The sequence below is a fragment of the Bos grunniens genome, chromosome 9 (genome assembly GCF_055505025.1).
Source record: "Bos grunniens cultivar Pamir isolate PY7600 chromosome 9, Bosgru_T2T1.0, whole genome shotgun sequence".
Taxonomy (NCBI): Eukaryota; Metazoa; Chordata; class Mammalia; order Artiodactyla; family Bovidae; genus Bos; species Bos grunniens.
In genome coordinates this window covers 47413429-47441371 of record NC_141173.1, presented here as the reverse complement: position 1 = coordinate 47441371, position 27943 = coordinate 47413429, and the positions used below count along the sequence as shown (strand labels likewise).

At 36.9% G+C, this 27943-nt stretch overlaps 1 protein-coding gene and 1 long non-coding RNA gene across 17 annotated transcripts in view; one reads left to right on the top strand and one right to left on the bottom strand.

The window, feature by feature from the left end:
* LOC147365924 (uncharacterized) overlaps positions 1-27943 on the bottom strand; it is an 851918-nt gene that overhangs the window by 15043 nt on the left and 808932 nt on the right. For 5 of the 6 annotated variants that reach the window (XM_086317574.1, XM_086317575.1, XM_086317570.1 and 2 more), the window contains one exon: positions 19354-19388. In XM_086317574.1, coding sequence (XP_086173700.1) covers positions 19354-19388 — 35 coding nt within the window. Of the gene's footprint in view, positions 1-875; positions 6055-19353; positions 19389-27943 lie in introns of those variants that run through there. The other variant, XM_086317576.1, reaches the window with a different exon arrangement.
* Positions 1-27943, top strand: part of LOC147365929 (uncharacterized) — a 137198-nt gene that overhangs the window by 56718 nt on the left and 52537 nt on the right. The window contains exons 3-4 of one of the 11 annotated variants that reach the window (XR_015133054.1): positions 9595-9742; positions 12733-13002. The exons of 8 other annotated variants lie outside the window; for them this stretch is intronic. This is a non-coding gene — a long non-coding RNA (uncharacterized LOC147365929). Of the gene's footprint in view, positions 1-9594; positions 9743-12732; positions 13003-22431; positions 23738-27943 lie in introns of those variants that run through there. 2 more of the 11 variants (XR_015133060.1, XR_015133055.1) reach the window with 2 other exon arrangements.

Sequence of the window (27943 nt, the reverse complement as noted above, 5' to 3'; positions counted from 1 at the left end):
ATAATAGGCTCCAGTTTCATCCACCTCATTAAAACTGATTCAAATATTTTCTTTTTAATGGCTGAGTAAGACTCCATTGTGTATATGTACCATAGCTTTCTTATCCATTCATCTGCTGATGGACATCTAGGTTGCTTCCATGTCCTGGCTATTATAAACAGTGCTGCGATGAACATTGGGGTACACGTGTCTCTTTCCCTTCTGGTTTTCTCAGTGTGTATGCCCAGCAGTGGGATTGCTGGATCATAAGGCAGTTCTATTTCCAGTTTTTTAAGGAATCTCCACACTGTTCTCCATAGTGGCTGTACTAGTTTGCATTCCCACCAACAGTGTAAGAGGGTTCCCTTTGCTCCACACCCTCTCCAGCATTTATTATTTGTAGACTTTTGGATCGCAGCCATTCTGACTGGTGTGAAATGGTACCTCATAGTGGTTTTGATTTGCATTTCTCTGATAATGAGTGATGTTGAGCATCTTTTCATGTGTTTGTTAGCCCTCTGTATGTCTTCTTTGGAGAAATGTCTATTTAGTTCTTTGGCCCATTTTTGGGCAAGACATACCAAGCAAATTCTCCAGCAACAAAGGAACACAGCCCTGAGCTTCAAGATACAAGCTGCCCAAAGTCACCCCAAAACCATAGACATCTCATAACTCATTACTGGACATTTCATTGCACTCCAGAGAGAAGAAATACAGCTCCACCCACCAGAACACCGACACAAGCTTCCCTAACCAGGAAACCTTGACAAGCCACCTGTACAAACCCACACACAGAGAGGAAAAGCCACAATAAAGAGAACTCCACAAACTGCCAGAATACAGAAAGGATACCCCAAACTCAGCAATTTAAACAAGATGAAGAGACAGAGGAATACCCAGCAGATAAAGGAACAGGATAAATGCCCACCAAACCAAACAAAAGAGGAAGAGATAGGGAATCTACCTGATAAAAAATGGGCCAAAGAACTAAATAGTTTTTTCTAAATGACATAAACAGTTATGTTTTCATGAATGCAAGTATGTGTGTGTTTCTTCAATTTGTTGTTTGCAGTAGTTAATATGCAATTTCAGAGTTATTTCTCTTAGCTATTGCATGGGGTTTAAAAGATCCAAGTTAAAGCATTTCTTTAGTTAGCAACACCTATTTTTCTATCAACTTGAAAACAATAATATACAGTTGAATGGGAAGGTTGACTAAGGGACTTGAGTATCCATGGATATTGATATTTGCAATGGGTTCTGGTACCAATCCTCCCCTGAATGCTAAGGAATGACTATTTTTAAATCAGATTTCCTTAGTAAATAAAGCACAACAACCACTTTTCAGCAGAATTATTTGAAGCTCCTAATATGTCACCATTAAAAATAATATGATATGACTCTAATGTATGAAAGGGGATAAATAATAAAATTTGCCTTGGATTACCCAGAAACATGAGAATTTTTTACATTATCAAATATATTAACAGATTAAAAGATCATTTCAGTATACTCTGGATAATGTTTTATTAAAACCATTGATGATAAATACTCTTAACATACTAATAAGGAAAATGTCCTTGTCTCTATGAAGCATAATCTAAAATATATAATAGCAGTATCTCATTTTGTATAAATTTTTTACCAAGGCAGCTCAGGGCTCCAAGAGGAAGTATGTCTGCAAACAAGATGAAAACTACATCACCTTTTTATAACCTAGCCTCAAAAGACAGCATTTATTTCACATTCTCTTGGTAACAAAGCTATTCCAGATACAGGAAAACATAATAAAGATCAACCTCTTGAGAGGAGAACGATGAAGGTCACATTGTAGAAAAGCATGTGGCATGGTAGGATTTTTCACCATCAGAAAAAAAAAAAAAAAAATTCTGTCACACTATGCTATTTGGAGACAGATCACATCATTTTTGTTGTAAAATGTCCTCATTCTTTACCCTAAGATCACCAGTCTCAGTTTATTACAACAGTTCAAAAACTGTGTGTTCAAACACATGCACCCCAGTGTCCACTGCAGCACTATTTACCATCCCCAAGATTTGGAAGCAACCTACATGTCCATTGACAGAAGATGGATAAAAATGTGGTACATTTATACAATGGAATTTTACTCAGCCACAAGAAGGAATGACATTGGGCCATTTTTAGAGACATGGATGGACCTGGAAACTGTTCTACCGAGTAAAGTAAATCAGAAAAAAACAAATTTTATCGTATATTAGCACATATATGTAGAATCTAAAAAAATGGTTGGAGAAGGCAATGGCACCCCACTCCAGCACTCTTGCCTGGAAAATCCCATGGGCAGAGGAGCCTGGTAGGCTGCAGTCCATGGGGTCGCTAAGAGTCGGACACGACTGAGTGACTTCACTTTCACTTTTCACTTTCCTGCATTGGAGAAGGAAATGGCAACCCACTCCAGTGTTCTTGCCTGGAGAATCCTGGGGACGGGGGAGCCTGGTGGGCTGCCGTCTATGGGGTCGCACAGAGTCGGACACGACTGAAGCGACTTAGCAGCAGCAGCAGCAGCAGAAAAATGGTAGAGATGAATATGTTTGCAAGACAGAATAGAGACACAGACATAAGGTACAAACATATGGACTTTTCATTCTCTGTGTGCAAAAAAAAGGGGGGTGGGATTAATTGGGATTGACATATGTACACTACTATATATAAAATTGATAACTTTGAGAAACTACTGTATATCACAGGGAACTCTACTTAATGCTCTGTGGTGATCTAAATGGGAAAGAAATCTAAAAAATGGGAGACATATATGTGTGTGTATATATATGTGTGTGTGTGTGTGTGTGTGTATATATATATATATGGCTGACTCACTTTGATATATAGCAGAAACTAACACTTTACTGTAAAGCAACTATACTCCAATTAAAAACAAACCAAAAACTATGTCCCCAAAGTTCACATACTTGTGATCTGTCTCAGGTCTTCATATGGAAGAGACTCCTCAAGTATTGTTCCACTGGTAAACTAAAAAGGCAACGAATGTATCGCCTTACAATCAACGTGAAACTGTGTGAAAGGCATAGAATAACAACCATAGACATTTATTATTCTGCTTGGGCTACCATCACAGCATACCACAGACTGGGGGGTTTAAACAAAAAAGAATTTTTACTTTCTCAGAGTTCTGTAAGCTGAAGTCAAAGACCAAGGTGCCAGTAAGATTGGTTCCTGGTGAGACCTCTTTTCTTGGTTCTTTTTTGTGTCCTCACATGGCCTTTTTCTCTGTGAGTACACATCTATGGTCTTACAAGGGTCCCAACCTTGTGACTTCATTTAACCTTACCTCTTTAAAGCCGTATCTCCAAATACAGTCAGATTGGGGGTTGAGGCTTAAACATGAATTTTGAGGAGATGCTATTCATTTATAACACCTTTCTTTTAAATAATGTGGCCAACTAGAAGCAGATAGTATTCACTGGACAATAGCAATTCTAAAATCCAGCCAAGACCACATTCCCACTTCCTTGATTGGGGTTCATTTATGTTTTTTGAATTCTCCATGATTCCTAATTCTGTGCTCTGGTCTCTTGCTTCTACTCTTTATAAGCCCTTGCTTATAAACTTGCTGTGAATCAATTTATAAACTACTCTGTTAAAAAAAAAGAAAAAAAAAAAACATAAAAACACACTGATGGCTTTAGCCATAATGTCCATCTAAAAAATAAAACATATTCCTCAAATTCAGGTTTACCTACAACTACATGACTTGGGCTGACCAGAAAACAGATGAATGGATAGGAGGTATTAGATCTATAAAATGACAGAATCTGATTAGATTATGTTGAACAAATGTGAATTATGAAAAAAAGACACAGAAGCTCCAGTTAATTAATTGTAGATGCTAAATCCCTAAGTAAAACACATTAAACCAAAAGTCATGTGGGTGTAAATTTAGTGGTGGGAAAAAATCTCAAGCAATAAATTTAAAATTTTATAATCTTTTGCAGAAAGGAGAATGGATAAATAACAGAAGGCAAAGAAAAGAAATGAATGAATCCAGCAGACGCTTTAATTTTCTAACTCCTATTAGTACAGGCTATATTACAGTATCTAGATTCAATGACAATGCTCATGTAGGCCAAATTACCCATCCCTTTGTTCTTCAATCTGAGTAAATTTTATCTCCTATCTAATCTCTGGATAATCTCTAATGAGAAAGAATCCCTAATAGGATGGTAGCTTCAGAGTATTATCCAAATTCTTTCAACATAGTTGGTTATAAATATTAAAGCTAGGTTAAGAACTATAAATTATATGAGTGGACTATTAATAACTTGCTAAACCTTTAGTGAACTTAAAAGAGTCTTATACCCCCAAAAATTGTTCAGTTCAGTCTATCATGTCCAACTTTTTGCTACCCCATGTACTGCAGCACGCCAGGCTTCCTGTCCATCACCAACTTCCAGAGCTTACTCAAATCCATGTCCATTGAGTTTGTGATGCCATCCAACCATCTCATCTGTCATCCCCTTCTCCTCCCACCTTCAATCTTTCCCAGCATCAGGGTCTTTTCCAATGAGTCATTTCTTTGCATCAGGTGGCCAAAGTATTGGAGTTTCAGCTTAAGCATCAGTCCTTCCAATGAATATTCAGGACTGATTTCCTTTAGGATGGACTGGTTGGATCTCCTTGTAGTCCAAGGGACTCTCAAGATTCTTCTCCAACATCACAGTTCAAAAGCATCAATTTTTCAGTGCTCAATTTTCTTTATAGTCCAGCTCTCACATCCATATATGACTACTGGAAAAACAATAGCTTTGACTAGATGGACCATTACTGGCAAAGTAATATCTCTGCTTCTTAATATGCTGTCTAGGTTGGTCATAGCTTTTCTTTCAAGGACCAAGCATCTTTTAATTTCAGGGCTGCAGTCACCATCTGCAGTGATTTTGGAGCCCAAGAAACAGGACACTGTCTCTCACTGTTTGTATTGTTTCCCTATCTATTTGCCATGAAGTTATGGGACCAAATGTCATGATCTTAGTTTTCTGAATTTTGAGTCTTAAGCCAGCGTATTCACTCTCTTTCACTTTCAACAAGAGGCTCTTTAGTTCTTCACTTTCTGCCAAAAGGGTGGTGTCATCTGCATATCTGAGGTTATTGATATTTCTCCCAGCAATCTTGATTCCAGCTTGTGCTTCATCCAGCTCGGCATTTCACTTGATATACTCTGCATATAAGTTAAATAAGCAGGGTGACAAGATATAACCTTGACGTACACCTTTCCCTATTTGGAACCAGTTTGTTGTTCTATATCCAGTTCTCACTGTTGCTTCTTGACCTGCATACAGATTTCTCAGGAGGCAGGTAAGGTGGTATTCCCATCTTTTGAAAAATTTTCCACAGTTTGTTGTGATCCACACAGTCAAAGGCTTTGGCGTAGTCAATAAAGCAGTAGATATTTTTCTGGAACTCTCTTGATTTTTTAATGAGCCAATGGATGTTGGCAATTTGATCTCTGCTTCCTCTGCCTTTTCTAAGTCCAGCTAGAACATCTGGAAGTTCATGGTTCACGTACTGTTGAAGCCTGGCTTGAAGAATTTTGAGCATTACTTGCTAGCGTATGATATGAGTGAAATTTTGTGGTAGTTTGAACATTCTTTGGTATTGCCTTTCTTTGGGATTGGAATGAAAACTGATCTTTTCCCATCCTGTGGCCACTGCTGAGTTTTCCAAAGTTGCTGGCATATTGAGTGTAGCACTTCCACAGCATCATCTTTTAGGATTTGAAATAGCTCAACTGGAATTCTACCACCTCCACTAGCTTTGTTCACAATGATGCTTAAGGCCCACTTGAATTCACATTCCAAGATATCTGGCTCTAGGTAAGTGATCACACCATTGTGGTCATCTGGGTCATGAAGATCTTTTTTTGTGTAGTTCTTCTATGTATTCTTGCCACCTCTTGCTAATGTCTTCTGCTTCTGTTAGGTCCATACCATTTCCGTCCTTTATTGTGCCCATCTTTGCACAGAAAATTATTAGTTTTTCCCAAAATTCACTTCATAAGTAAAACAGTACACAAAGCTGAAACAAAACATGCACATAAAAAAAGTGAAATTAAAAGTTGGGCATTCATGTTTTGTGACTCTATTTTTAAAGCTAACTCTTCTGGGGATTTCTGTGGTGGTCTAGTGGCTACGATGCTGTGCTCCCAATGCAGAAGGTCAAGTCTGATCCCTGGTCAGGGAACTAGATCTACCACATGCTACAGCTAAAAGATCCCACATGCCCCAACTAAGACCCAGAGCAACCAAGTAATTAAATATTAAATAAAATAAAGCTAACTCTTCTGAAAAAAATGCCAGGCTTGTTAACTCAGGAGAAAAACTAAAATATTCATAACTTTGTCATTCTTATTTGAGTAATCAGAATCATGCGTACAAAGATGTGTTTTTCTCACATAAGACTCAGCTAACCAATAGTGTTGGATAGGGATGTTAAAACTCATTTAATTGGAAAACCAAGAGATCATTTCTCCAGGGCACCTTAACCAACAGACCTTAAGAATCATTTAAACTACAACTAATTATCAAACTTAAAACTAGGTGACAATGTTTAAAAGAGCCCCTGTCCATATGACATCCATGAGGTCACATAGAGTGGGACAAAACTTATTGGGAGAACAAAGCTAAGAATGGGCAATATGAAATATCATGAATGCTATGAAAGTGAAGTTAGTATGTAGATAAATAATTTATGGAAAATATCTCATATGCCTAGAATCTTGATTTTTCTTGCATATTTATTAAATATTTACTTGAAATGTAGCTATATATTAATATCTGAAGTTTTACTTAAATATACATTTTTCATGTTGCACTTATATTTTAATGGAAATTGAGGAATTGTCCTGAGTATGGCTTATGACAATTTGTATACAGCAGAAGTACACAGTCCGCCAAAAAGACAAAGGTACTGTACCTTTAGATAAAATTGGTAAATTGATGCATTATAAAAATTCTGCACATCATTTATACATGTCCAGATGTAATAGCATAAAATGCATCCTCATAAATCATTTCCCTTTCATTATTTAAAGTATACTAAGGTTACCTCCAAAGTTAAGAAAATATTTGCCATTTTATTTATTATGAGATGGAAAACAAAGCCAGTAATCTGTTTTAGAACTGCAAGTGCATTTTCCCTTTGATTTTTGCTTCTTCTCCTTTGCTTTTATGATATTTTGATGCTGATTTTACCAGAGAAACAAAGCCCATGATAATGTGAAACATAAATTTCTCAGCTAAATGGAGTCCATTAAGTGAAACACTGAGTGCAAAGCTGTTAGATAAGGAATGGCAGGTTACCATAAATTAAGCAATAGCCATTCAGGAAAGTATGACAATAGAATTTTAAAAATCCCAGTAGCTCATTTATCACCAACTAAGATCACCAACTAAGTATCACCAACTAAGAATATATCCTGTTTACAAATAGGATAGAATGTTAAAGAATGTGAAAAATAAACTTTATAAAATCCTCTTCTCCATCTTTGACAATATAGGAACATATTCTAATCAGATAGTTGTTAAATCCATTATGCCTGCTGACAGTTTGATTATACAATGGTCAGGAAATATGGAATCTTGTTTATTTTACACAAGCTTCATCTATTTATAAATAATTCTGAAGCACTTGGGACTTTGTGAGAAGTCAAGGAAGGGAAAATCATTGTGTGCTAATATAGAAAATCAGAGTCTAATTCTTATATGTTGAATGATAAAAAAATATATAAACTGTCAGTAAGGTAGAGATGCATAACCAGTTCACACTTTCTTTTAGATCAAATATTATGTTTTTACTATAAAAATATTTGTGTTGAGAATATGAAGGGAGTGACAACATATATTTAAAGATCTCATATTTCTTAGTTAAAGTGGATAGAAAATCCCTCTACCCTGAATGTTGAGGTTGATGTTGATGATGAAATGTCACAAGAAATGCATTTGTTTCTCCAAACAATGATCCCCCCGAGAAGGGAAAAAAATTAGAGGGTTGATAAATGGGCTTAATATCTTTTTGCCTATTCATACTATTCATGGGTCACAAGGCAAGAACACTGGAGTAGCTTGCCATTCTCTTCTCCAGATTGAAAAAGCTGGCTTAAAACTCAGCTTTCAAAAAACTAACATCATAGCATCTGATCCCATCACTTCTTGGCAAATAGAAGGGGAAAAAGTGGGAACAGGGACAGATTTTATTTTCTTGGGCTCCAAACAGCAATGATAATGGAGCCCAAGAAAAGTCTTTCCTTCCAGGACACTTGCTCCTTGGAAGGAAAGCTATGTGTAAAAGCTAGAAAACATATTAAAAAGCAGAGACATCACTTTGGTGACAAAGGTCTGTATAGTCAAAGCTATGGTTTTTCCAGTAGTCATGTACAGATGTCAGAGTTAGACCATAAAGGAGCCTGAGCACTGAAGAACTATTGTTTTCAAACTGTAGTGCTAGACAAAACTCTTGAGAGTCCCTTGGACAGCAACGAGATCAAACCAGTCAATCTTAAAGGAAATCAACCTGAATATTCATTGGAAGGGCTGATGCTGAAACTAAAACTCCAATACTTTGGCCACCTGATGTCAAGAGCTGACTCATGGAAAAGAGCCTGATCCTGGAAAAGATTGAGGGCAGGAGGAGAAGGGGATGAAGGAGGATGAGATGGTTGGATGGCATCACATCACTGACTCAATGGACATGAGTTTGAGCAAACTCTGGGAGATAGTGAAGGACAGGGAAACCTGGCTTCCTGCGATCCATGGGGTCACAAAGAGTTGAACACAATTTAGTTACTGAACAAAGACAAATGGGCTTAATAAAGACACATGCAAATATTTTTTGCATGATGATGCAAATGATGATAATCCCTATCATCATTCATTACCAGCACTCCTGCCTACTTGAAGGTTTATAAATCCCTAAACAGTCATAGCTGATTTTTTCATTATTTGACACGTATGGATGAAAATGTTGCACTGGTAACCTAACCCTATTTTTTTCAATAGTTTTGGCACTTGACACCTGTTTAATGAGCATAAGTTCACAGGTGGAAAATATTTTAACTAAATTTATAAAAACAAAGTTTCATCATGGTTTTTAAATCACAAAAATATATACATCATATGATAAAAAAAAACTGAGTAAAGTTATTCTATACCATTGGTAGTAGTTTAGTAGTGTTAGTCACTCAGGTGTGTCTGACTCTTTGTGACCTCATGGACTGTAGCCTGCCAGGCTTCTCTTGTCCATGGGATTCTCCAGGAAAGAATACTGGAGTGGGTTGCCATTCCCTTCTCCAGGGGATATTCCCAATCCAGGGATCGATCCTGGGTTTCTTTCATCGCAAATTGATTCTTTACCATCTAAGCCAGCAGGGATTGGGCACTATATTTATTGTAAACTCATCAATGGATGTCTAGTTAGGTGATAAATAGCTTAAACTGTATGTCAGTTTCTTATTCATCAGAATCCCTTCTGTTCATTTCTACTAAACCAGAAAATATCAATATCTGTAAGTTATTAGGATTCAATATTTTGTAATTTCATTTGAAATTTTTGCTATTTCAGATAACAATGACCTCAAGAGGATTCTCGCTGAAATATCTATTGTTTGGTAAAGAGATATGCATAACACAAGGAAATCTAGAAAGTGAGCTGTTTTAACTTAACAGAATATGCTGTAGGTCTGCATCACAGATTTAAAATAATTATTATGGTATGTATTATCTTAATTGATCCCCTTCTCCTCACCCAAGAAACAGAACCTGAGAGAAGGATTAAGTACATGGGAGGTGGAGGAAACACTGTAAGAAGACAGGGGAAGTGATTTAAAAACAATAAATGTGGGGCAGCTTGTAAGGGGAGAGTTATTGAGCCAACTATTACAATGAGTGACTGAAGCTTAAACTTTTAGAAAAAAATCCTGGAAATAGTATAAAATACATGCTTCAAAATTATCCTGCAACAAAGGAGCTGCAATAATAACAGCTTTCTATTCATCAGTAATTCACTGGATAAGCGCTGCCTCCAAAGGGACATTAAATCTTAGCAGATTCTACCCAGGTAAGCTCATAGGCAAAGCATCTGCTAGCAACCCAAGGGTGACAGTGACCATACTGTACATGTGGATTACCAGAAATCAGGCTGAGGGACACTGAAATAGTAGGTGGATTTGACGGTACATTGACTGACCACTGAGAGTGTCTGCTACACTTTTCTTCACCAGCGGAATTCATATTCCATAACAAACCAACAGTACCTTTATTATGAGAACCTACTACTTTCTTCTTACCCACAGATTTTTCTTGTTACTATTTTTTAATTAATTTTATATTTCAATTATTCAATTTGGAGGCAATGGTCAATCTCTATTTTAGAGATAAATTATGCAAAGCAATATTGACACAAGAAAAGTCCATGGAAATTATATAAGAATACATTAAAAAAAAAACATACACAGTATTCTGTTAACCTTTCAGTTGGTTCACTCACTCAGTTGTGCCAACACTTTGTGACCCCATGGATTGCAGCATGCCAGGCTTCTGTGTTCATCAACAACTCCTAGAGCCTACTCAAATTCATGTCCATTGTGTCAATGATGCCATCCATCATCTCATCCTGTGTCATTCTCTTCTCCTCCTGCCTTCAATCTTTCCAAGCATCAGGGCCTTTTCTAATGAGTCAGTTCTTTGCATCAGGTGGCCAAAGTATTGGAGTTTCAGCTTCAGCATCAGTCCTTCCAATGAATATTTAGGACTGATTTCCTTATGATGGACTGGTTGGATCTCTTGCAGTCCAAGGGACTCTCAAGAGTCTTCTCCAACACTATTGTTCAAAAGCATCAATTTTTTGATGTTCAGTTCAGTTCATTTCAATCACTCAGTCATGTCTGACTCTTTGTGACCCCATGAACCCTAGGACAACAGGCCTTCCCTGTCCATCACCAACTCCTGGAGTTCACCCAAACTCATGTCCATTGAATCAGTGATGCCATCCAACCATCTCATCCTCCGTTGTCCCCTTCTCCTCCCACCCCTAATCTTTCCCAGCATCAGGGTCTTTTCAAATGAGTCAGCTTTTCGCATCAGGTGGCCAAAGTATTGAAGTTGCAGCTTCAACATCAGTCCTTCCAATGAACACCCAGGACTGATCTCTTTAGGATAGACTGGTTGGATCTCCTTGCAGTCCAAGGGACTCTCAAGAGTCTTCTCCAACACCACAGTTCAAAAGCATCGATTCTTCAGTGCTCAGCTTTCTTTATAGTCCAACTCTCAGATCCATATATGACTACTGGAAAAACCATAGCCTTGACTAGGCAGACCTTTGTTGGCAAAGTAATGTCTCTACTTTTAAATTTGCTGTCTAGGTTGGTTGTAGCTTTTCTTCCAAGCTCCAAGTGTCTTTTAATTTCATGGCTGCAGTCACCATCTGCAGTGATTTTGGAGCCCAGAAAAATAAAGTCTGCCACTGTTTCCACTGTTTCCCCATCTATTTGCCATGAAGTGATGGGACTGGATGCCATGATCTTAGTTTTCTGAATGTTGAGCTTTAAGCCAACTTTTTCACTCTCTTTCACTTTCATCAAGAGGCTCTTTAGTTCTTTTTCACTTTCTGCCATATGGGTGGTGTCATCTGTGTATCTGAGGTTATTGATATTTCTCCCAGCAATCTTGATTCCAGTTTGTGCTTCATCCAGCCTGGCATTTCACATAATGTCCTCTGCATATAAGTTAAATAAGCATAGTGACAATATACAGCCTTGACTTACTTCTTGTCTGATTTGTAACCAGTCTGTTTTTCCATGTCCAGTTCTAACTGTTGCTTCTTGACCTGCATACAGATTTCTCAAGTGGCAGGTCAGGTGGTCTGGTATTCCCATCTTTTGAAGAATTTTCCACAGTTTGTTGTGATCCACACTGTTAAAGGCTTTGGCGTAGTCAATAAAGCAAAAGTAGATGTTTTTCTGGGACTCTCTATTAACCTTTACATTAATAAGTTAATATAATGTCTGTATATAATATATTTAATATATTTACAAAACATCTAAATTCTTACATTACTAAGAAGAAGGCATATGAGAGTTCTATTTTTTTTTTTTTTTTACAACTTTTCTGGAAGTTTAAGATGATAAAATAGTTAAAACTTTTTCTGGAAATTTGCATTTATTTTTTTTTTAATTTCAAGAAGAGCATATCTGTGACAAGTGGGATGATAAAAGCATGAAAAATGTAATGTGAATACTAAATATTTAATACTAATAATCACATATTTCACATCTGTCACATAAATGTGTCATTGCTTAACTCCCTTTTTTACACTAAAACTGTTGGGACATGAGAAGCTTTCAGGATACACCAAGGTCTCATAGGCCTTATTGTGAAAAACACAACCCAGGAAGTATTATATGCAAGTCAGGCTACGATTCATCTTTAAGGTGATATGGTAGCACAGGAAATTTGATCCTCTGTATTTGCTACTTTTCCAGAACTTAAAACAAAATCTTATTGAACCAAAGATCAGATATAGACTGCTTACAGCAGCCATTATTAATTACTTTCTTCCCTAATGACTAAAAAGCAGATGTGATAATTAAATGACAGAAGTGTCATATATCAGGCAGAAAGAATAATATCTTCATAGTACTGCTGTTCACAAGTAGAAATGAATCTGCTGTTCAGAGGAAGTTATAGAATCTTATTTGTGCAGACGCCATTAGGCTGGAAGAGCCTCCTTTGGTTGAAGTTGGTCTGCTGTTGTTACTAAGTCTGATTTTCTGTTGACTGGAGGATGCCAAGACACAGCTTCGCTTTCACCATCTGGCTATCATGAAGCATTTAAAGGAACAAACAGATACATTCTGAGGATTCCTACCAAATAGAAGACCTAGAAATGTCACAATTAAATATGTCCCATTGTACACCCCTATATATGTGAGAGTGGCTAAAACTTTTAATAATAAAATATTAAAAACTAAAATAATACCCTTAATCTTTCATACAAATACTGTAACAAAGATCTCTCATGACATTAAAATGATCTCTAAGTAGCTTCTCTTGGATATTGTCACTATAGGATAAAGTATAAAGTGATGTCACATACATCAGCTTAGTTCAGTCACTCAGTCATGTCCAACTCACAGCATGGCAGGCCTCCCTGTCCATCTCCTGGAGTTCACTCAAATTCACGTCCATCAAGTCAGTGATGCTATCCAGCCATCTCATCCTCTGTAGTCCCCTTCTCCTCCTGCCCCCAATCCCTCCCAGCATCAGGGTCTTTTTCATGAGTCAACTCTTCGCACGAGGTGGCCAAAGTACTGGAGTTTCAGCTTCAACATCAGTCCTTCCAATGAACACCCAGGACTGATCTCCTTTAGGATGGACTAGCTGGATCTCCTTGCAGTCCAAGGGACTCTCAAGAGTCTTCTCCAACATCACATTTCAAAAGCATCAATTCTTCGGCGCTCAGCTTTCTTCACAGTCCAACTCTCACATCCATACATGACTACTGGAAAAACCCTAGCCTTGACTAGATGGACCTTTGTTGGCAAAGTAATACCTCTCTGCTTTTCAATGTGCTATCTAGGTTGGTCATAACTTTCCTTCCAAGGAGTAAGTGTCTTTTAATTTCATGGCTGCAGTCACTATCTGCAGTGATTTTGGGCCCCCACAAAAAATAAAGTCTGCCATTGTTTCCACTGTTTCCCCATCTTTTTCCCATGAAGTGATGGGACCAGATACCATGATCTTTGTTTTCTGAATGTTCAGCTTTAAACCAACTTTTTAACTCTCCACTTTCACTTTCATCAAGAGTCTTTTTAGTTCCTCTTCATTTTCTGCCATAAGGGTGGTGTCATCTGCATATCTGAGGTTATTGATATTTCTCCCAGCAATCTTTATTCCAGCTTGTGCTTCTTCCAGCCCAGCGTTTGTCACGATGTACTCTGCATAGAAGTTAAATAAGCAAGGTGACAATATACAGCCTTGACTTACTCCTTTTCTGATTTGGAACCAGTCTGTTGTTCCATATCCAGTTCTAACTGTTGCTTCCTGACCTGCATACAGATTTCTAAAGAGGCAGGTCAGGTGGTCTGGTATTCCCGTCTCTGAGAATTTTCCACAGTTTATTGTGATCCACACAGTCAAAGGCTTTGACATAGTCAATAAAGCAGAAATAGATGTTTTTTCTGGAACTCTCTTGCTTTTTCCATGATCCAGCAGATGTTGGCAATTTGATCTCTGGTTCGTCTGCCTTTTCTAAAACCAGCCTGAACATCTGGAAGTTCATGGTTCACGTACTGCTGAAACCTGACTATAGCATTTTGAGTATTACTTTACTAGCATGTGAGATGAGTGCAATTGTGTGGTAGTTTGAGCATTGTTTGGCATTGCCTTTCTTTGGGATTGGAATGAAAACTGACCTTTTCCAGTCCTGTGGCCACTGCTGAGTTTTCCAAATTTGCTGGCATATTGAGTGCAGCACTTTCACAGCATCATCTTTCAGGATTTGAAATAACTCAACTGGAATTCCATCACCTCCACTAGCTTTGTTCATAGTGATGCTTCCTAAGGCCCACTTGACTTCACATTCCAGGATGTCTGGCTCTAGTTCAGTGATCACACCATCATGATTATCTGGGTCATGAAGCTCATTTTTGTACAGTTCTTGCCACCTCTTCTTAATATCTTCTGTTTCTGTTAGGTCCTTCCATTTCTGTCCTTTATCGAGACCATCTTTGCATGAAATATTCCCTTGGTATCTCTAATTTTCTTGAAGAGATCTCTAGTCTTTCCCATTCTGTTGTTTTCCTCTATTTCTTTGCATTGATCACTGAGGAAGGCTTTCTTATCTCTCCTTGCTAATCTTTAGAACTCTGCATTCAGATGCTTATATGTTTCCTTTTCTCCTTTGCTTTTTGCTTCTCTTGTTTCCACAGCTATTTGTAAGGCCTCCCCAGACAGCCATTTTGCTTTTTTGCATTTCTTTTCCCTGGGGATGGTCTTGCTGCCTGTCTCCTGTACAATGTCAGGAACCTCTGTCCATAGTTCATCATGCATTCTGTCTATCAGATCTAGGCCCTTAAATCTATTTCTCATTTCCACTGTATAATCATAAGGGATTTGATTTAGGTCATACCTGAATGGTCCTGTGGTTTTGTGTGTGTGTATAAGATTAACATCTTATGGTAGGTGACATCATTTATATATTGCTTGAAAAATAAGGACACATATGCCTAAATCTGTTTATATAATTTATAGTATAATAAATAAAATGAAAGCAATTCCCCAACATTTCCTTATGTAATACAGGTATGTCAATGTGTTTATACATTGAATTATACTATAGAGCTCTTGCAAGCAGTAAATCCCTGTTTGACTAGTGCTCTCTTATTTTTTTTCTGTCACAATACATTTTCTAAATAAGGCATTATGTTTATAGTAGTTGAATATATGAGTCAATAAATAGCTCTTGAAGGTGATGGAATGCCAGAACAAAGCAGAGATGTTTGCTAACCACCAAGCCATCTGTTTGTAGTACATATGGGTATAATATACATTATTCCCACTAGTCTAAATATTCACACAATAAAGGAATCAACAACTTACTGTAGTTTATTCTAAAGTTATACTTCTTTGAATCAATAGGATAATGTGCAGTGAAAAAATAAGTAAAACACATTACAGCAAAATTCATTATAAAAATATTTTCTATTGCAAATCTATAGATTAGAGAATTCATCCTTTATATTATTTTAATATTAGACAATTTCCCTTAGTACACTGTTATACCATTTGCTATACGTGAGTATATAGCCTATCCTTTAGATTTCTATAGCTCCATTTCAAAATTTCACCTGTGAACATTTTAGCAACAATTCATGCCTAAAGGACAGGTTAATGTTTCTATTTTCACCAAAAGCATAGAAACCTCTTAAAAGAAACCAAAATGAGTTGTTTCTTAACTACTCTGGGATCTAAATAATAAGTATAAATTAATGTTTTAATTATATTAAGTCTCCATTATTTATTTTACACTTTAAATTTTGTGGAAAACTTACAAAATATAATCCCAGTTATGTGATATATTTTCCACTCAAATAATCATCTGTAAATAAATAAATACATAAAGCTTTTTCAAAACCTAGCATTCCAGGAACATTACAAATATTTTAGGAAATATGTAACCAATACTAAAACAGCCTTGAAAATAAGCTGGAAAGAAAGAATATAGGGATTTCTGTGGATAGTGAATTTCAGAGAAAGGAAGCCTAGAACATTGTAATGCAACATATCAAATGCAAATAAAAGTGAAAATATAAAGAAGTATAATTTGTTTACTAAAAAGTCCATTTTTTCTTGCATCAGTATGTAACATTACATATGAAGAGGTAAAATGCAAACAAACAGAAAAGTAATAGTAGCAGAACTCAACCACAAAATCAGAATATCTTACACAAATATTCTTAGTAAACAGTCCCATGATCTCCAAGAACTTGTCATTGATTAAGTTGTGAAACAACCATATTTGTACTTCCATATTACAGACAAGAGAACTAAGGCAAAGAAATGTTGAATTCCTTCCCCAGAGTAAGGAGATGTAAAAATCTAGGCTATGAAAACGTTTCTTTCAAACTGGAACTACTATGCTATATTTTGGAGAAGGAAATGGCAACCCACTCCAGTATTCTTGCCTGGAGAATCCCAGGCATGGAGGAGCCTGGTGGGCTGCCGTCTTTGGGGTTGCACAGAGTCGGACACGACTGAAGCGACTTAGCAGCAGCAGCAGCATTCTATAATTACCCCAGGTGTGTTTGTGGTTAGGTTTAAATAAATTAATTTTTAGAATTCCAGAATTAAAATGGAAACACCTGCAATTTAATGGCACTATCTTATCTAATTGATCATTCTTTCTACTGGCATAAGGAAATGGCAACCCACTCCAGTATTCTTGCCTGGAGAATTCCATGGACAGAGGAACCTGGTTGGCTATAGTCCATGGGGTCACAAAGAGTCTAACACAACTGAGTGACTAACACTTTCACTTCACTTTCACTTTCCACTGGCATATCACCTTGCTTATAGGAGGAGGGAGATAGCTCTTAGTAATTGACTGATTATTCTTAATTCTCAAATTAAAATTTCTAACACTCTAAAGTCTCAACATAAACATAATACTTAGTGCTTCCTATCTTGGTGTAATACCTTATAACACTTTGATGCAGCATTTCAACTTAAAATTATAGCAATATATGAGCAAGTAAACAGATACTCACACAGGCCTATACACCTAATTATATAGAATTTAAATAAAAATATTAATCTCGTAGGAAGATGCTAGTATAAGAAACCACAACGTACTGATCTGCAGTTAACAATCAATGTAATTTTTGTAGTGTTATATTAATTATCGCTATTTGGGATTGTATATTCTCCATCTTTATCTCTGTAATACACTTTTCAAAAAGTACAGTATTAGCCAAAATAAATAGTTTGAAAACAAAGTGTAGTATTAGCAAAAAAGATTTTCTCTATCTTCCTGCAATATTCAGTATTGTATGTACGTGCTAAGTTTCCTCAGTTATGTTCTACTGTTTGTGACCCTTTGAACTGCAGCCCACCAGGCTCCTCTGTCCATGGGATTCTCTAGGCAAGAATACTGGAGTGGGTTGCTAGGCTCTCCTCCACGGGAATCTTGCCAACCCAGGGACCAAACCTATCTCTCTTATGTCTCCTGCATTGGCAGGAAGGTTCTTTACAACTAGTACCACCTGGGATGCCCTTCAATATTGTATATGGGCAATTAAATTTTTGTCTTCAAAACATAAGGCAAAGTGTTTTCTCTTTTTTACCTATTATAGACACACCACTGTCACCCCAAGGATAACATTCAGAGTAGAAGTCTGTAAGGATGCAATCAACTCTAGCTACTTGTGTTTTGACATTTGCCTACTAGTAGGTGGTCTGCTTCTCAGGACCTTTTTTAAAACAAAACTTCTGGACTGTAACGTTAGCTCATACCAGATTACAATATGATAAAAAAACAAGTAAAAAACCTGTAAAAAACAAGTCAGCTGAAGCACATAGCTACAGACATTAAAGGGCAGTTTCGTCAATTAAATGCTCAGCTTCTTGTAGAAAATCAGTGTTATGTTTACACTGTTTTTTTCTTAAATTACTAGTTTTCTCATTCAGAGAACACTATATTTTGTATTTGCTTCTTTCGTGGAACTGTAAAGTTTTGCTTAAAGCTAAAAGGAAATGAAGAGATGGAATAGAATTTTTTTAGGTTAATACTATTAAGTGATATGAAATAGGAATGCTTTGAATTATTTTATAATATTACTCATTTTTTGTTACAAGTAGAATATAAAGTATTTTTCTCATATATCATTGATGTTGTAGGGAAAATGCAAACACTTGAATAACTTTGCCACTTGTTAACCATGTTCAATAAGTCCTTTTAGTTATGTAAATTTCTTTATGCTTATCTGAAAAATAAGGATGTCAGTAACTATCCTGTCCCCATTAGAGTATTTTAAACCTCAGATAAAAACATAAACATAGAAAAACACTGTAAAATTTAAACTACTTCATAAATGTAAAGAATATACTTACTATAGTTAAGAATCTTTTGGGTAACATTTTATAAAGCCCATTTGTTACTTACTGTTGCCAAGTACTCACTGCATTAAGTCAAGTACCAAGTACCACATCTAGATTCAGGGTATGGACTTTGGAATCAAATTGATCTTGGCTTAGTTCTATATGTGACCAGCTGAGTCATCCTCAGCATTGACATCATATTTTAAAGCCAGAATTTATTTATTTATAAAAGGAAGATAATAATAGTACTTATAAGTTTGTAAATAAAAATGATCATTTATATTTTCAGGTCTATGTCTTATAGCCTTGAAATTTGAAATCGTAAACCCTTTCTTAGGGATGAGGAAAAAGGTTCAGAAAATAATTTGTCTGAGGTTGCATAGCTACAAAGTGGAAGAGATAAAACTAAATTGCAAGTGAACCGGACACCAAAGCTCCAGTGCAGTTCATTAAATTTGGCTGTGGAAATCCTTCTACAAACAAAAATTATGGAGGGGCTAATATACTTGGAATATATTTTAAGATGGAACAGCTCCGGTTAAAGGTGGTTCTTCTAGAGTTTTTTGAAAAGATAATCACACAGAGCTACTCTCTCTACCTGTGGTGTTTCTCTGCTGCAATAGCAATTTTCTGTACAACACCAAGACCCTGACAGAGCCTATATTATAAGGTTCTATAATGACATGCAATGGATAAGTCAAAGGGAACCACACTATAGAAGACTTACCTCATGTGTACACTTTTGAAAAGTACTGCTATGACCTGGAAAAAAAAAAAAACAGTTTGGTAAAGCAGCATCAGAAATCCCCATGAGTCACATTTGATTAAGATGAGAACATTACACCATTCCTGAGTATCCCTAAGATTTTCTATAGTGAAAGGAGATAAGCTAGAGAATATGGCACCCTATGTTTTTGCTCCAGACTGTCCCTTTCTCTCCCAAAATGATTTTGAATGACTTAAGTCCCAGGATAAATTGATATATATGATCGTTATTATACAGATTTATAAATACTGTGATCATTATCACAGATATGTCACTATTACAAATAATGCTAATTTGCCATGTCACCATTATAAATTAATGCTTATTTACTGGTAAATTCATCTACCACAGTAGATTCAGTGAATAGGAAGGTAGAAACCAGAATGGTAAGGACAGAATTGTAGACATATCCTGAGAGAATGAAGACAAAGATCACAGATTTCACAGGGTGATAGTTTGGCTGTAGTAAGAAGGAGAGCTTGAAGGAGAAATAAATAAAGTTGTTTTTTTTTTTTTTTTTTCCTCATTGTTGTCATAATGGAATACATTGGAATCTATTTATCTCAAGGCCAAAAAAAATCAAACAAGGGTGATAAAGTAGCTTCCCAGAAGGGACAGGAGAGGCCAGGATAAAATAAAATCAGGTGGATGACAGATTTCAGTAGGTTGAGGGGCACATTTTCTTTCAGTTCATGGAAAATAGGAAATATGAGACCCAGGCATAGATAAACTTGTTAAATAGAAGATGTTAAGAAATTTAGGAAATTGACATCTAACTTCTTTTATTTTATATTGTAAAGTAGGAAACAAGATTATCTCTGGATATTGGGAAAGAGAAAGGCAGTAAAGGAGACTTCAGGAGCACAGTGAAGACTTTTAATAGCCACCAAAGAGTACAAAAATCAACGTGCTAATTAGTGACCTGTGATAGAACTGCCAAAAAATGTCAAACTAGCAAGTAGTATTGGAAACCATGACTTTCTAATGAATATAGCAGTTTCTGTTCATGATTTTTCTCTAGAAGCACTCAGATGTATGGGTATAGAAACAGAGAATATGATTAATTTATTATTGGAATTTTGCTGCAAGGGTCCAGGAAAAGGTAAAGCTAATCAAGGATCCAGAAACAGAGCAGTTGAACGTAGAGGAAAAAGTGCATACAAGCACTGAAAGGAAGAGAAATTAGGAAAAGACAGATTTGAGGAACAGATAAAATAATAATAGAACAATAACGATGATATGAATAGTACAATTAATGTGAATAGCTAAGAATTATTTAGTGATCACTGCATGTCAGGAACTATTCTTACTGTTCTCATTGAATCCTTTTAACAAACCTATAAAACTGATGTCATATTAACTCATTTTACAAATAACTGAGCTTCATTTTACAAATGAAGCTCAAAGGATTAAGTAAGTAGCCCCAAACCATTCATATAACAAGCGGTTAAAATAAGCTAAAGAGACGATGTCAAAATGTCTTTCAAAATATGATAAACAGGGAATCAATGAGTAAGAGCATGAAAATATATGATGCCAATTATCGAGTTTAATATTAGAGTTGAAGATTTCAACAGTAGAGCTTTTAAACTAGCAATAAGATGCATATATAGCCAAGGGCTTGTGTTGGTAAAATGGGAAGTGTTAATATATTGGAGGCTTTATTACTATTTTGAGTCCTAAACTTACAAAGCAATTTACAGTAACTGCTAGGAAGATTGGTTTTTAAAATCTCTTTTTCTCTATTTCTCAGTGCAAACCAGAAATCTGAGGTTTTTTCCCTCCATGTGTTTCACTTTCCATTGTCTCTCTTTGTTAGATTTTATGAGAATATAATCTTCATTTGTACTCATTGTAGGGGATGTTTGTGGAACATTCTTACTCAGGTATAATACAGATGATGAAGTTAACAGAGGGAATGTCAAGAAATTATGATAGGTGGTAGATAGCTCATTTATAGGAGTGTTAATTTCCTTGAAATGTATGTGTAGAATAAGATGAGTCATATATTAATGTCTTAAAGATGCAGGGCATGGTCAGGAGGTAGATAACAATAACCAAATAACATAGAGATTAGTAAATAAGATGGCAAAGGGATAGAAGCAGCAGTAAGGTAGAGTGAAAACACCTTATTCATATGCAAGCTTTTACTCCATGGTGCCAGCACACTGAACAGCCCTAAGAAACAATGCACACACAAAGCCAGACTTTAGTCAAAGCAGGGAAGTGGTGAAATTGTTCTTCCAAAAATGAAAATGCAAGATAATGTTTAGAGATTGGATATGGTATCTTCATAGTATCCAGTGAAAGTCAGGATGGCGTATAAAACTGTAAAATAGAGCTCGGTAAAAATACACAATTGGAGAATCTCATCCATATATAGACATGGTGATCTGTATATTTATATGATTTTTCTCCAAAAGAGTTTCTTGTTTATTAGAAGTGAGGAAGAATTAGGAAGGAAAAAAAAAAAAAAAGGCTGTTTTGGAGATGGCCAAGTAAGACAGGAATGAAATATAAATTTAACTAGTCCAATCTCATTTTTTTTTTATTTTAGTAGTAGAATGTTCTTTTGTATTGGAGTCATTGAAGGCTCTGAGTATTGGGTCATATCTGATTATTCCAACCACCATCATCCCTATAGGAAGGCTGGAAATGAAGTCAGACCACTAGTTCCTGAGAAACTAACTGCTACCCTTGTGCAACAGATTTCAAAGATGCCAAACATTGCTATAACAGGTACTAACCTGTGCAATAAAACATTTTCCGTGTACTCTTAAAAATACCATGTTGTCTGTTATGAATCATGACAATAATAACCAAATCCCTACTTTATAATTATGAGGATAAATTTAGTGATCTGTCCTTCAAATTGTCAGTTTGTGATTTGTATAAATATGAAATAGATGTCATTTGTTAAACAAAAATCAACAATAGTGTTCTTCCTCTTATTTGATTAACCCTTGACTTACCTAGACAGGTTTGCTTTCATTAAATGTATCATTAAGCAAGATTTATTATCTCATTGTTATTTTCAAGGGTCACAATTGAAAATAAGATTGCTGGGTCATTGAGAAAGTAAGAGAGTTCCAGAAAAACATCTATTTCTGCTTTATTGACTATACCAAAGCCTTTAACTGTGTGGATCACAATAAACTGTGGAAAATTCTGAAGGAGATGGGAATACCAGACCACCTGACCTGCCTCTTGAGAAACCTATATGCAGGTCAGGAAGCAACAGTTAGAACTGGACATGGAACAACAGACTGATTCCAAATAGGAAAAGGAGTACGTCAAGGCTGTATATTGTCACCCTGCTTATTTAAATTACATGCAGAGTACATCATGAGAAATGCTGGACTAGAAGAAACACAAACTGGAATCAAGATTGCCAGGAGAAATATCAGTAACCTCATATCTGCAGATGACACCACCCTTATGGCAGAAAGTGAAGAAGAACTAAAGAGCCTTTTGATGAAAGTGAAAGAGGAGAATGAAAATGTTGGCTTAAAGCTCAACATTCAGAAAACAAAGATCATGGCATCTGGTCCCATCACATCATGGCAAATAAATGGGGAAATAGTGGCAGGTTTTATTTTGGGGGGCTCCAAAATCACTGCAGATGGTGACTGCAGCCATGAGATTAAAAGATATGTACTCCTTGGAAGAAAAGTTATGACCAAACTAGACAGCATATTAAAAAGCAGAGACATTACTTTGCCAACAAAGGTCCATCTAGTCAAGGCTGTGTTTTTTCCAGTAGTCATGTATGGATATGAGAGTTGGACTATAAACAAAGCTGAGTGCTGAAGAATCGATGCTTTTGAACTATGGTGTTGGAGATGACTCTTTAGAGTCTCTTGGACTGCGAGGAGATCCAACCAGTCCATGGTAAAGGAAATCAGTCCTGAATATTCATTGGAAGGACTGATGTTGAAAGTGAAACTCCAATACTTTGGCCACCTGGTGTGAAGACCTGACTCATTTGCAAAGGCCCTGTTGCTGGGAAAGATTGAAGATGGGAGGAGAAGGCGATGATGAGGATGAGACGATTGGATGGCATCACTGACTCAATGGACATGAGTTTAAGTAAACTCCAGGAGTCGGTGATGGACGGGGAGGCCTGGCACGCTACAGTCCATGGGGTCACAAAGAATCGGACACGACTGAGCAACTGAAATGAACTGAACTGAACTGAAAGGACTTCTTGATTATGTAGTCATTTGTTCCTGAACTTCCTTCCTTAAGTGATACAATACTAATACCTATTTCATAGTAGTTATTATAACAAAATGATAAATATAAAATGATTTACAGCCTCTGGTACATAGTAGGCTTACAAAAACTCTTTGGTATTATTTTTAATACTATTATCCTCATTTACTCTGGGTGTGCTCACAGAAACACTAGAAGATTAATGGAACCCATGTGACAGGACTCCTTGTGAACTCAACTTGACTTTAGATTTTGTTTGATGGACAGAATCCTCCAGGAAGATATTCTATGGTTGTAAGAGTTTACCGAGGCTCAGAAAATCTAATAATGCCAGTTAATCATAATAGAGAAAGGAAGTTCTGAGAACAGTTTGAATATGATATGATACAAAGCTGTCACAGCAGCTTTGTATCTCTGTTAAAAATGCTAAGACAGTTTGACTATCATATTTGAAAAAGTGGAAAGGCTTTATCCTTGTTACTAAAAAAAATAATGAAAATTGATCTTCTGTTCTTTCTCACAATATATTACAATATAATAATGAAGGGTTAAATTTCAGTAAAGGCAAAATTAGGCCTAGAGAAAACATTTTCCATGGTAGGTAATAGAATCATCATTATTGGAGGTTATAAAGTCAAATAATATGATATGGATTCAAAAGCACTGTTTAATTAAACCATCTAATTGCAAACTAAGCCAATTTTTTTCAGGGTGAAATTTTAAAAACTGAATATTAATTGCACTATATCAGTATATTAGAAATTCCAGATAAAACCATTTATGTTAAACAATGATGAGATAAATGGGAAAACATTCATGTAGACTATTATAATAAATTGAGTTCTCTTTACTTGATTCTTGAGGATGTTGGAAATGCTCCCTCTGGAGAAAGAGCTAGTCACTGTTTTATTATTATTATTATTTTCTAGAGTTATGCCTTCATTAACATATTCAGCAGAATATAGGACAGAGTGACAGTTAAACTATTACCAAATACAAAGAGCAACAAGGATTTGGAGAAGACATTTGCAGGGAAAGTAAAATGTTACTAGGTAAATTCAGGCTACATAGATCCAGAATATGTTTTAGGCAATCGTCCTTCACTGAGCCCATCAACAACATAAACGATAGATGATAGATGACTGATAGAAATAAATACAGAAATAAATAAATACACACACACATGAGCTTCTGAGGTGGCACTAGAGGTAAAGAATACGTGCCAATGAAGGAGACATAAGAGATGTGGTTCAATCCCTGGGTCAGGAAGATCCTCTGGAGGTGGAAATGGCAACTCACTCCAGTATTTGACTGGAGAATCCCATGGACAGAAGAGAGTGGTGCACTACAATCCGAAGGGTCATACAGAGCCAGACATACTGAAACGAATTAGCACGTATGCACACACATATATGTGTATATACACATATATTTTATGTTATTACTATGTGTCTAATTATTGGCAATACAGTATGCCACATGTAAAACACTATTGTTACTCATGAAGCTTCCTTTTTAGTGTGAAAGACACAAAGTATATCAATGTATGCGGCTGCTGCTACCTCGCTTCAGTCGTGTTCGACTCTGTGCGACCCCATAGATGGCAGCCCACCAGGCTACCCGTCCCTGGGACTCTCCAGGCAAGAACACTGGAGTGGGTTGCCATTTCCTTCTCCAATACATGAAAGTGAAAAGTGAAAGTGAAGTTGCTCAGTCGTGTCCGACTCTTCGCGACCCCATGGCCTGCAACCCACCAGGCTCCTCTGTCCATGAGATTTTCCAGGAAAAAGCACTGGAATGGGGTGTCATTGCCTTCTCTGATATCAATGTATAACATAACATGAAAGGATGACTTTAGAATCTGATCATTCCCAGTCTTTCATAGAGAGATCAGATCAGATCAGTCCCTCAGTCGTGTCCGACTCTTTGTGACCCCATGAATCGCAGCACGCCAGGCCTCCCTGTCCACCACCAACTCCTGGAGTTCACTCAGACTCACGTCCATCGAGTCAGTGATGCCATCCAGCCATCTCATCCTCTGGCGTCCCCTTCTCCTCCTGCCCCCAATCCCTCCCAGCATCAGAGTCTTTTCCAATGAGTCAACTCTTCTCATGAGGTGGCCAAAGTACTGGAGTTTCAGCTTTAGCATCATTCCTTCCAAAGAAATCCCAGGGCTGATCTCCTTCAGAATGGACTGGTTGGATCTCCTTGCAGTCCAAGGGACTCTCAAGAGTCTTCTCCAACACCACAGTTCAAAATCATCAATTCTTCGGTGCTCAGCCTTCTTCACAGTCCAACTCTCACATCCATACATGACCACTGGAAAAACCATAGCCTTGACTAGAGGAACCTTTGTTGGCAAAGTAATCTCTGCTTTTGAATATGCTATCTAGGTTGGTCATAACTTTCCTTCCAAGGAGTATGTGTCTTTTAATTTCATGTTTGCAGTCACCATTTGCAGCAATTTTGGAGCCCCCAAAAATAAAGTCAGCCACTGTTTCCACATCTATTTGCCATGAAGTGATGGGACCAGATGCCATGATCTTCTTTTTCTGAATGTTGAGCTTTAAGCCAACTTTTTCACTCTCCTCTTTCACTTTGATCAAGAGCCTCTTTAATTCTTCTTCACTTTCTGCCATAAGGGTCGTATCATCAGCATATCTGAGGTTATTGATATTTCTCCCGGCAATCTTGATTCTACCTTGTGCTTCCTCCAGCCCAGAGTTTCTCATGATGTACTCTGAATATAAGTTAAATAAGCAGGGTGACAATATACAGCCTTGACGTAATCCTTTTCCTATTTGGAACCAGTCTGTTCCATGTCCAGTTCTAACAGTTGCTTCCTGACCAGCATACAGACTTCTCAAGATGCAGGTCAGGTGGTCTGGTATTCCCATCTCCTTCAGAATTTTCCACAGTTTATTGTGATCCACACAGTCAAAGGCTTTGGAATAGTCAATAGAGCAGAAATAGATGTCTGGAACTCTTGCTTTTTCGATGATGCAGTGGATGATGGCAATTTGATCTCTGGCTCCTCTGCCTTTTCCAAAACCCACTTGAAGATCTGGAAGTTCATGGTTCGTGTATTGCTGAAGCCTGGCTTGGAGAATTTTGAGCATTACTTTACTAGCATGTGAGATGAGTGCAATTATGTGGTAGTTTGAGCAGTCTTTGGCATTGCCATTCTTAGGGATTGGAATGAAAACTGTGGCCTGTGGCCACTGCTGAGTTTTCCAAATTTGCTGGCATATTGAGTGCAGCACTTTCACAGCATCATATTTCAGGATTTGAAATAGCTCAACTGGAATCCTATCACCTCCACTAGCTTTGTTCGTAGTGATGCTTTCTAAGGCCCACTTGACTTCACATTCCAGGATGTCTGGCTCTAGGTGAGTGATCACACCTTTGTGATTATCTGGGTCGTGAAGCTCTTTTTGTACAGTTCTTCTGTGTATTCTTGCCACCTCTTCTTAGTATCTTTTGCTTCTGTCAGGTCCATACCATTTCTATCCTTTATTGAGCCCATCTTTGCAGGAAATGTTCCCTTGTTATCTCTACTTTCTTGAAGAGATCTCTAGTCTTTCACATTCTGTTGTTTTCCTCTATTTCTTTGCATTGATCACTGAGGAAGGCTTTCCTACCTCCTTGATATTCTTTGGATCTCTGCATTGAAAAGAGTATGTCTTTCCTTTTCTCTTGCTTTTCACTTGTCTTTTTTTCACATCTATTTGTAAGGCCTCTTCAGACAGCCATTTTGCTTTTTTTTCATTTCTTTTTCTTGGGGAGGTTCTTGATCCCTGTCTCTTGTACAATGTCATGAACCTCTGTCCATAGTTCATCAGGCACTCTGTCTATCAGATCTAGTCCATTAAGTCTATTTCTCACTTCCACTGTATAATCATAAGGGATTTGATTTAGGTCATACCTGAATGGTGTAGTGGTTTTCCCTACTTTCTTCAAGTCTGAATTTGGCAATAATGAGTTCATGATCTAAGCCACAGTCAGCTCCCAGTCTTGTTTTTGCTGACTGTATAGAGCTTCTTCATCTTTGGCTGCAAAGAATATAATCAGTCTGATTTCAGTGTTGACCACCTGGTGGTGTCCATGTGTGGAATCATCTTTTGTGTTGTTGGAAGAGGGTGTTTGCTATGACCAGTGTGTTTTCTTGGCAAAACTCTATCAGTCTTTGCCCTGCTTCATTCTGTAATCCAAGTCCAAATTTGCCTGTTACTCTAGGTGTTTCTTGACTTCCTACTTTTGCATTTCAGTCCCCTATAATGAAAAGGACATCTTTTTTGGGTGTTAGTTCTAAAAGATCTTGTAGGTCTTCATAGAA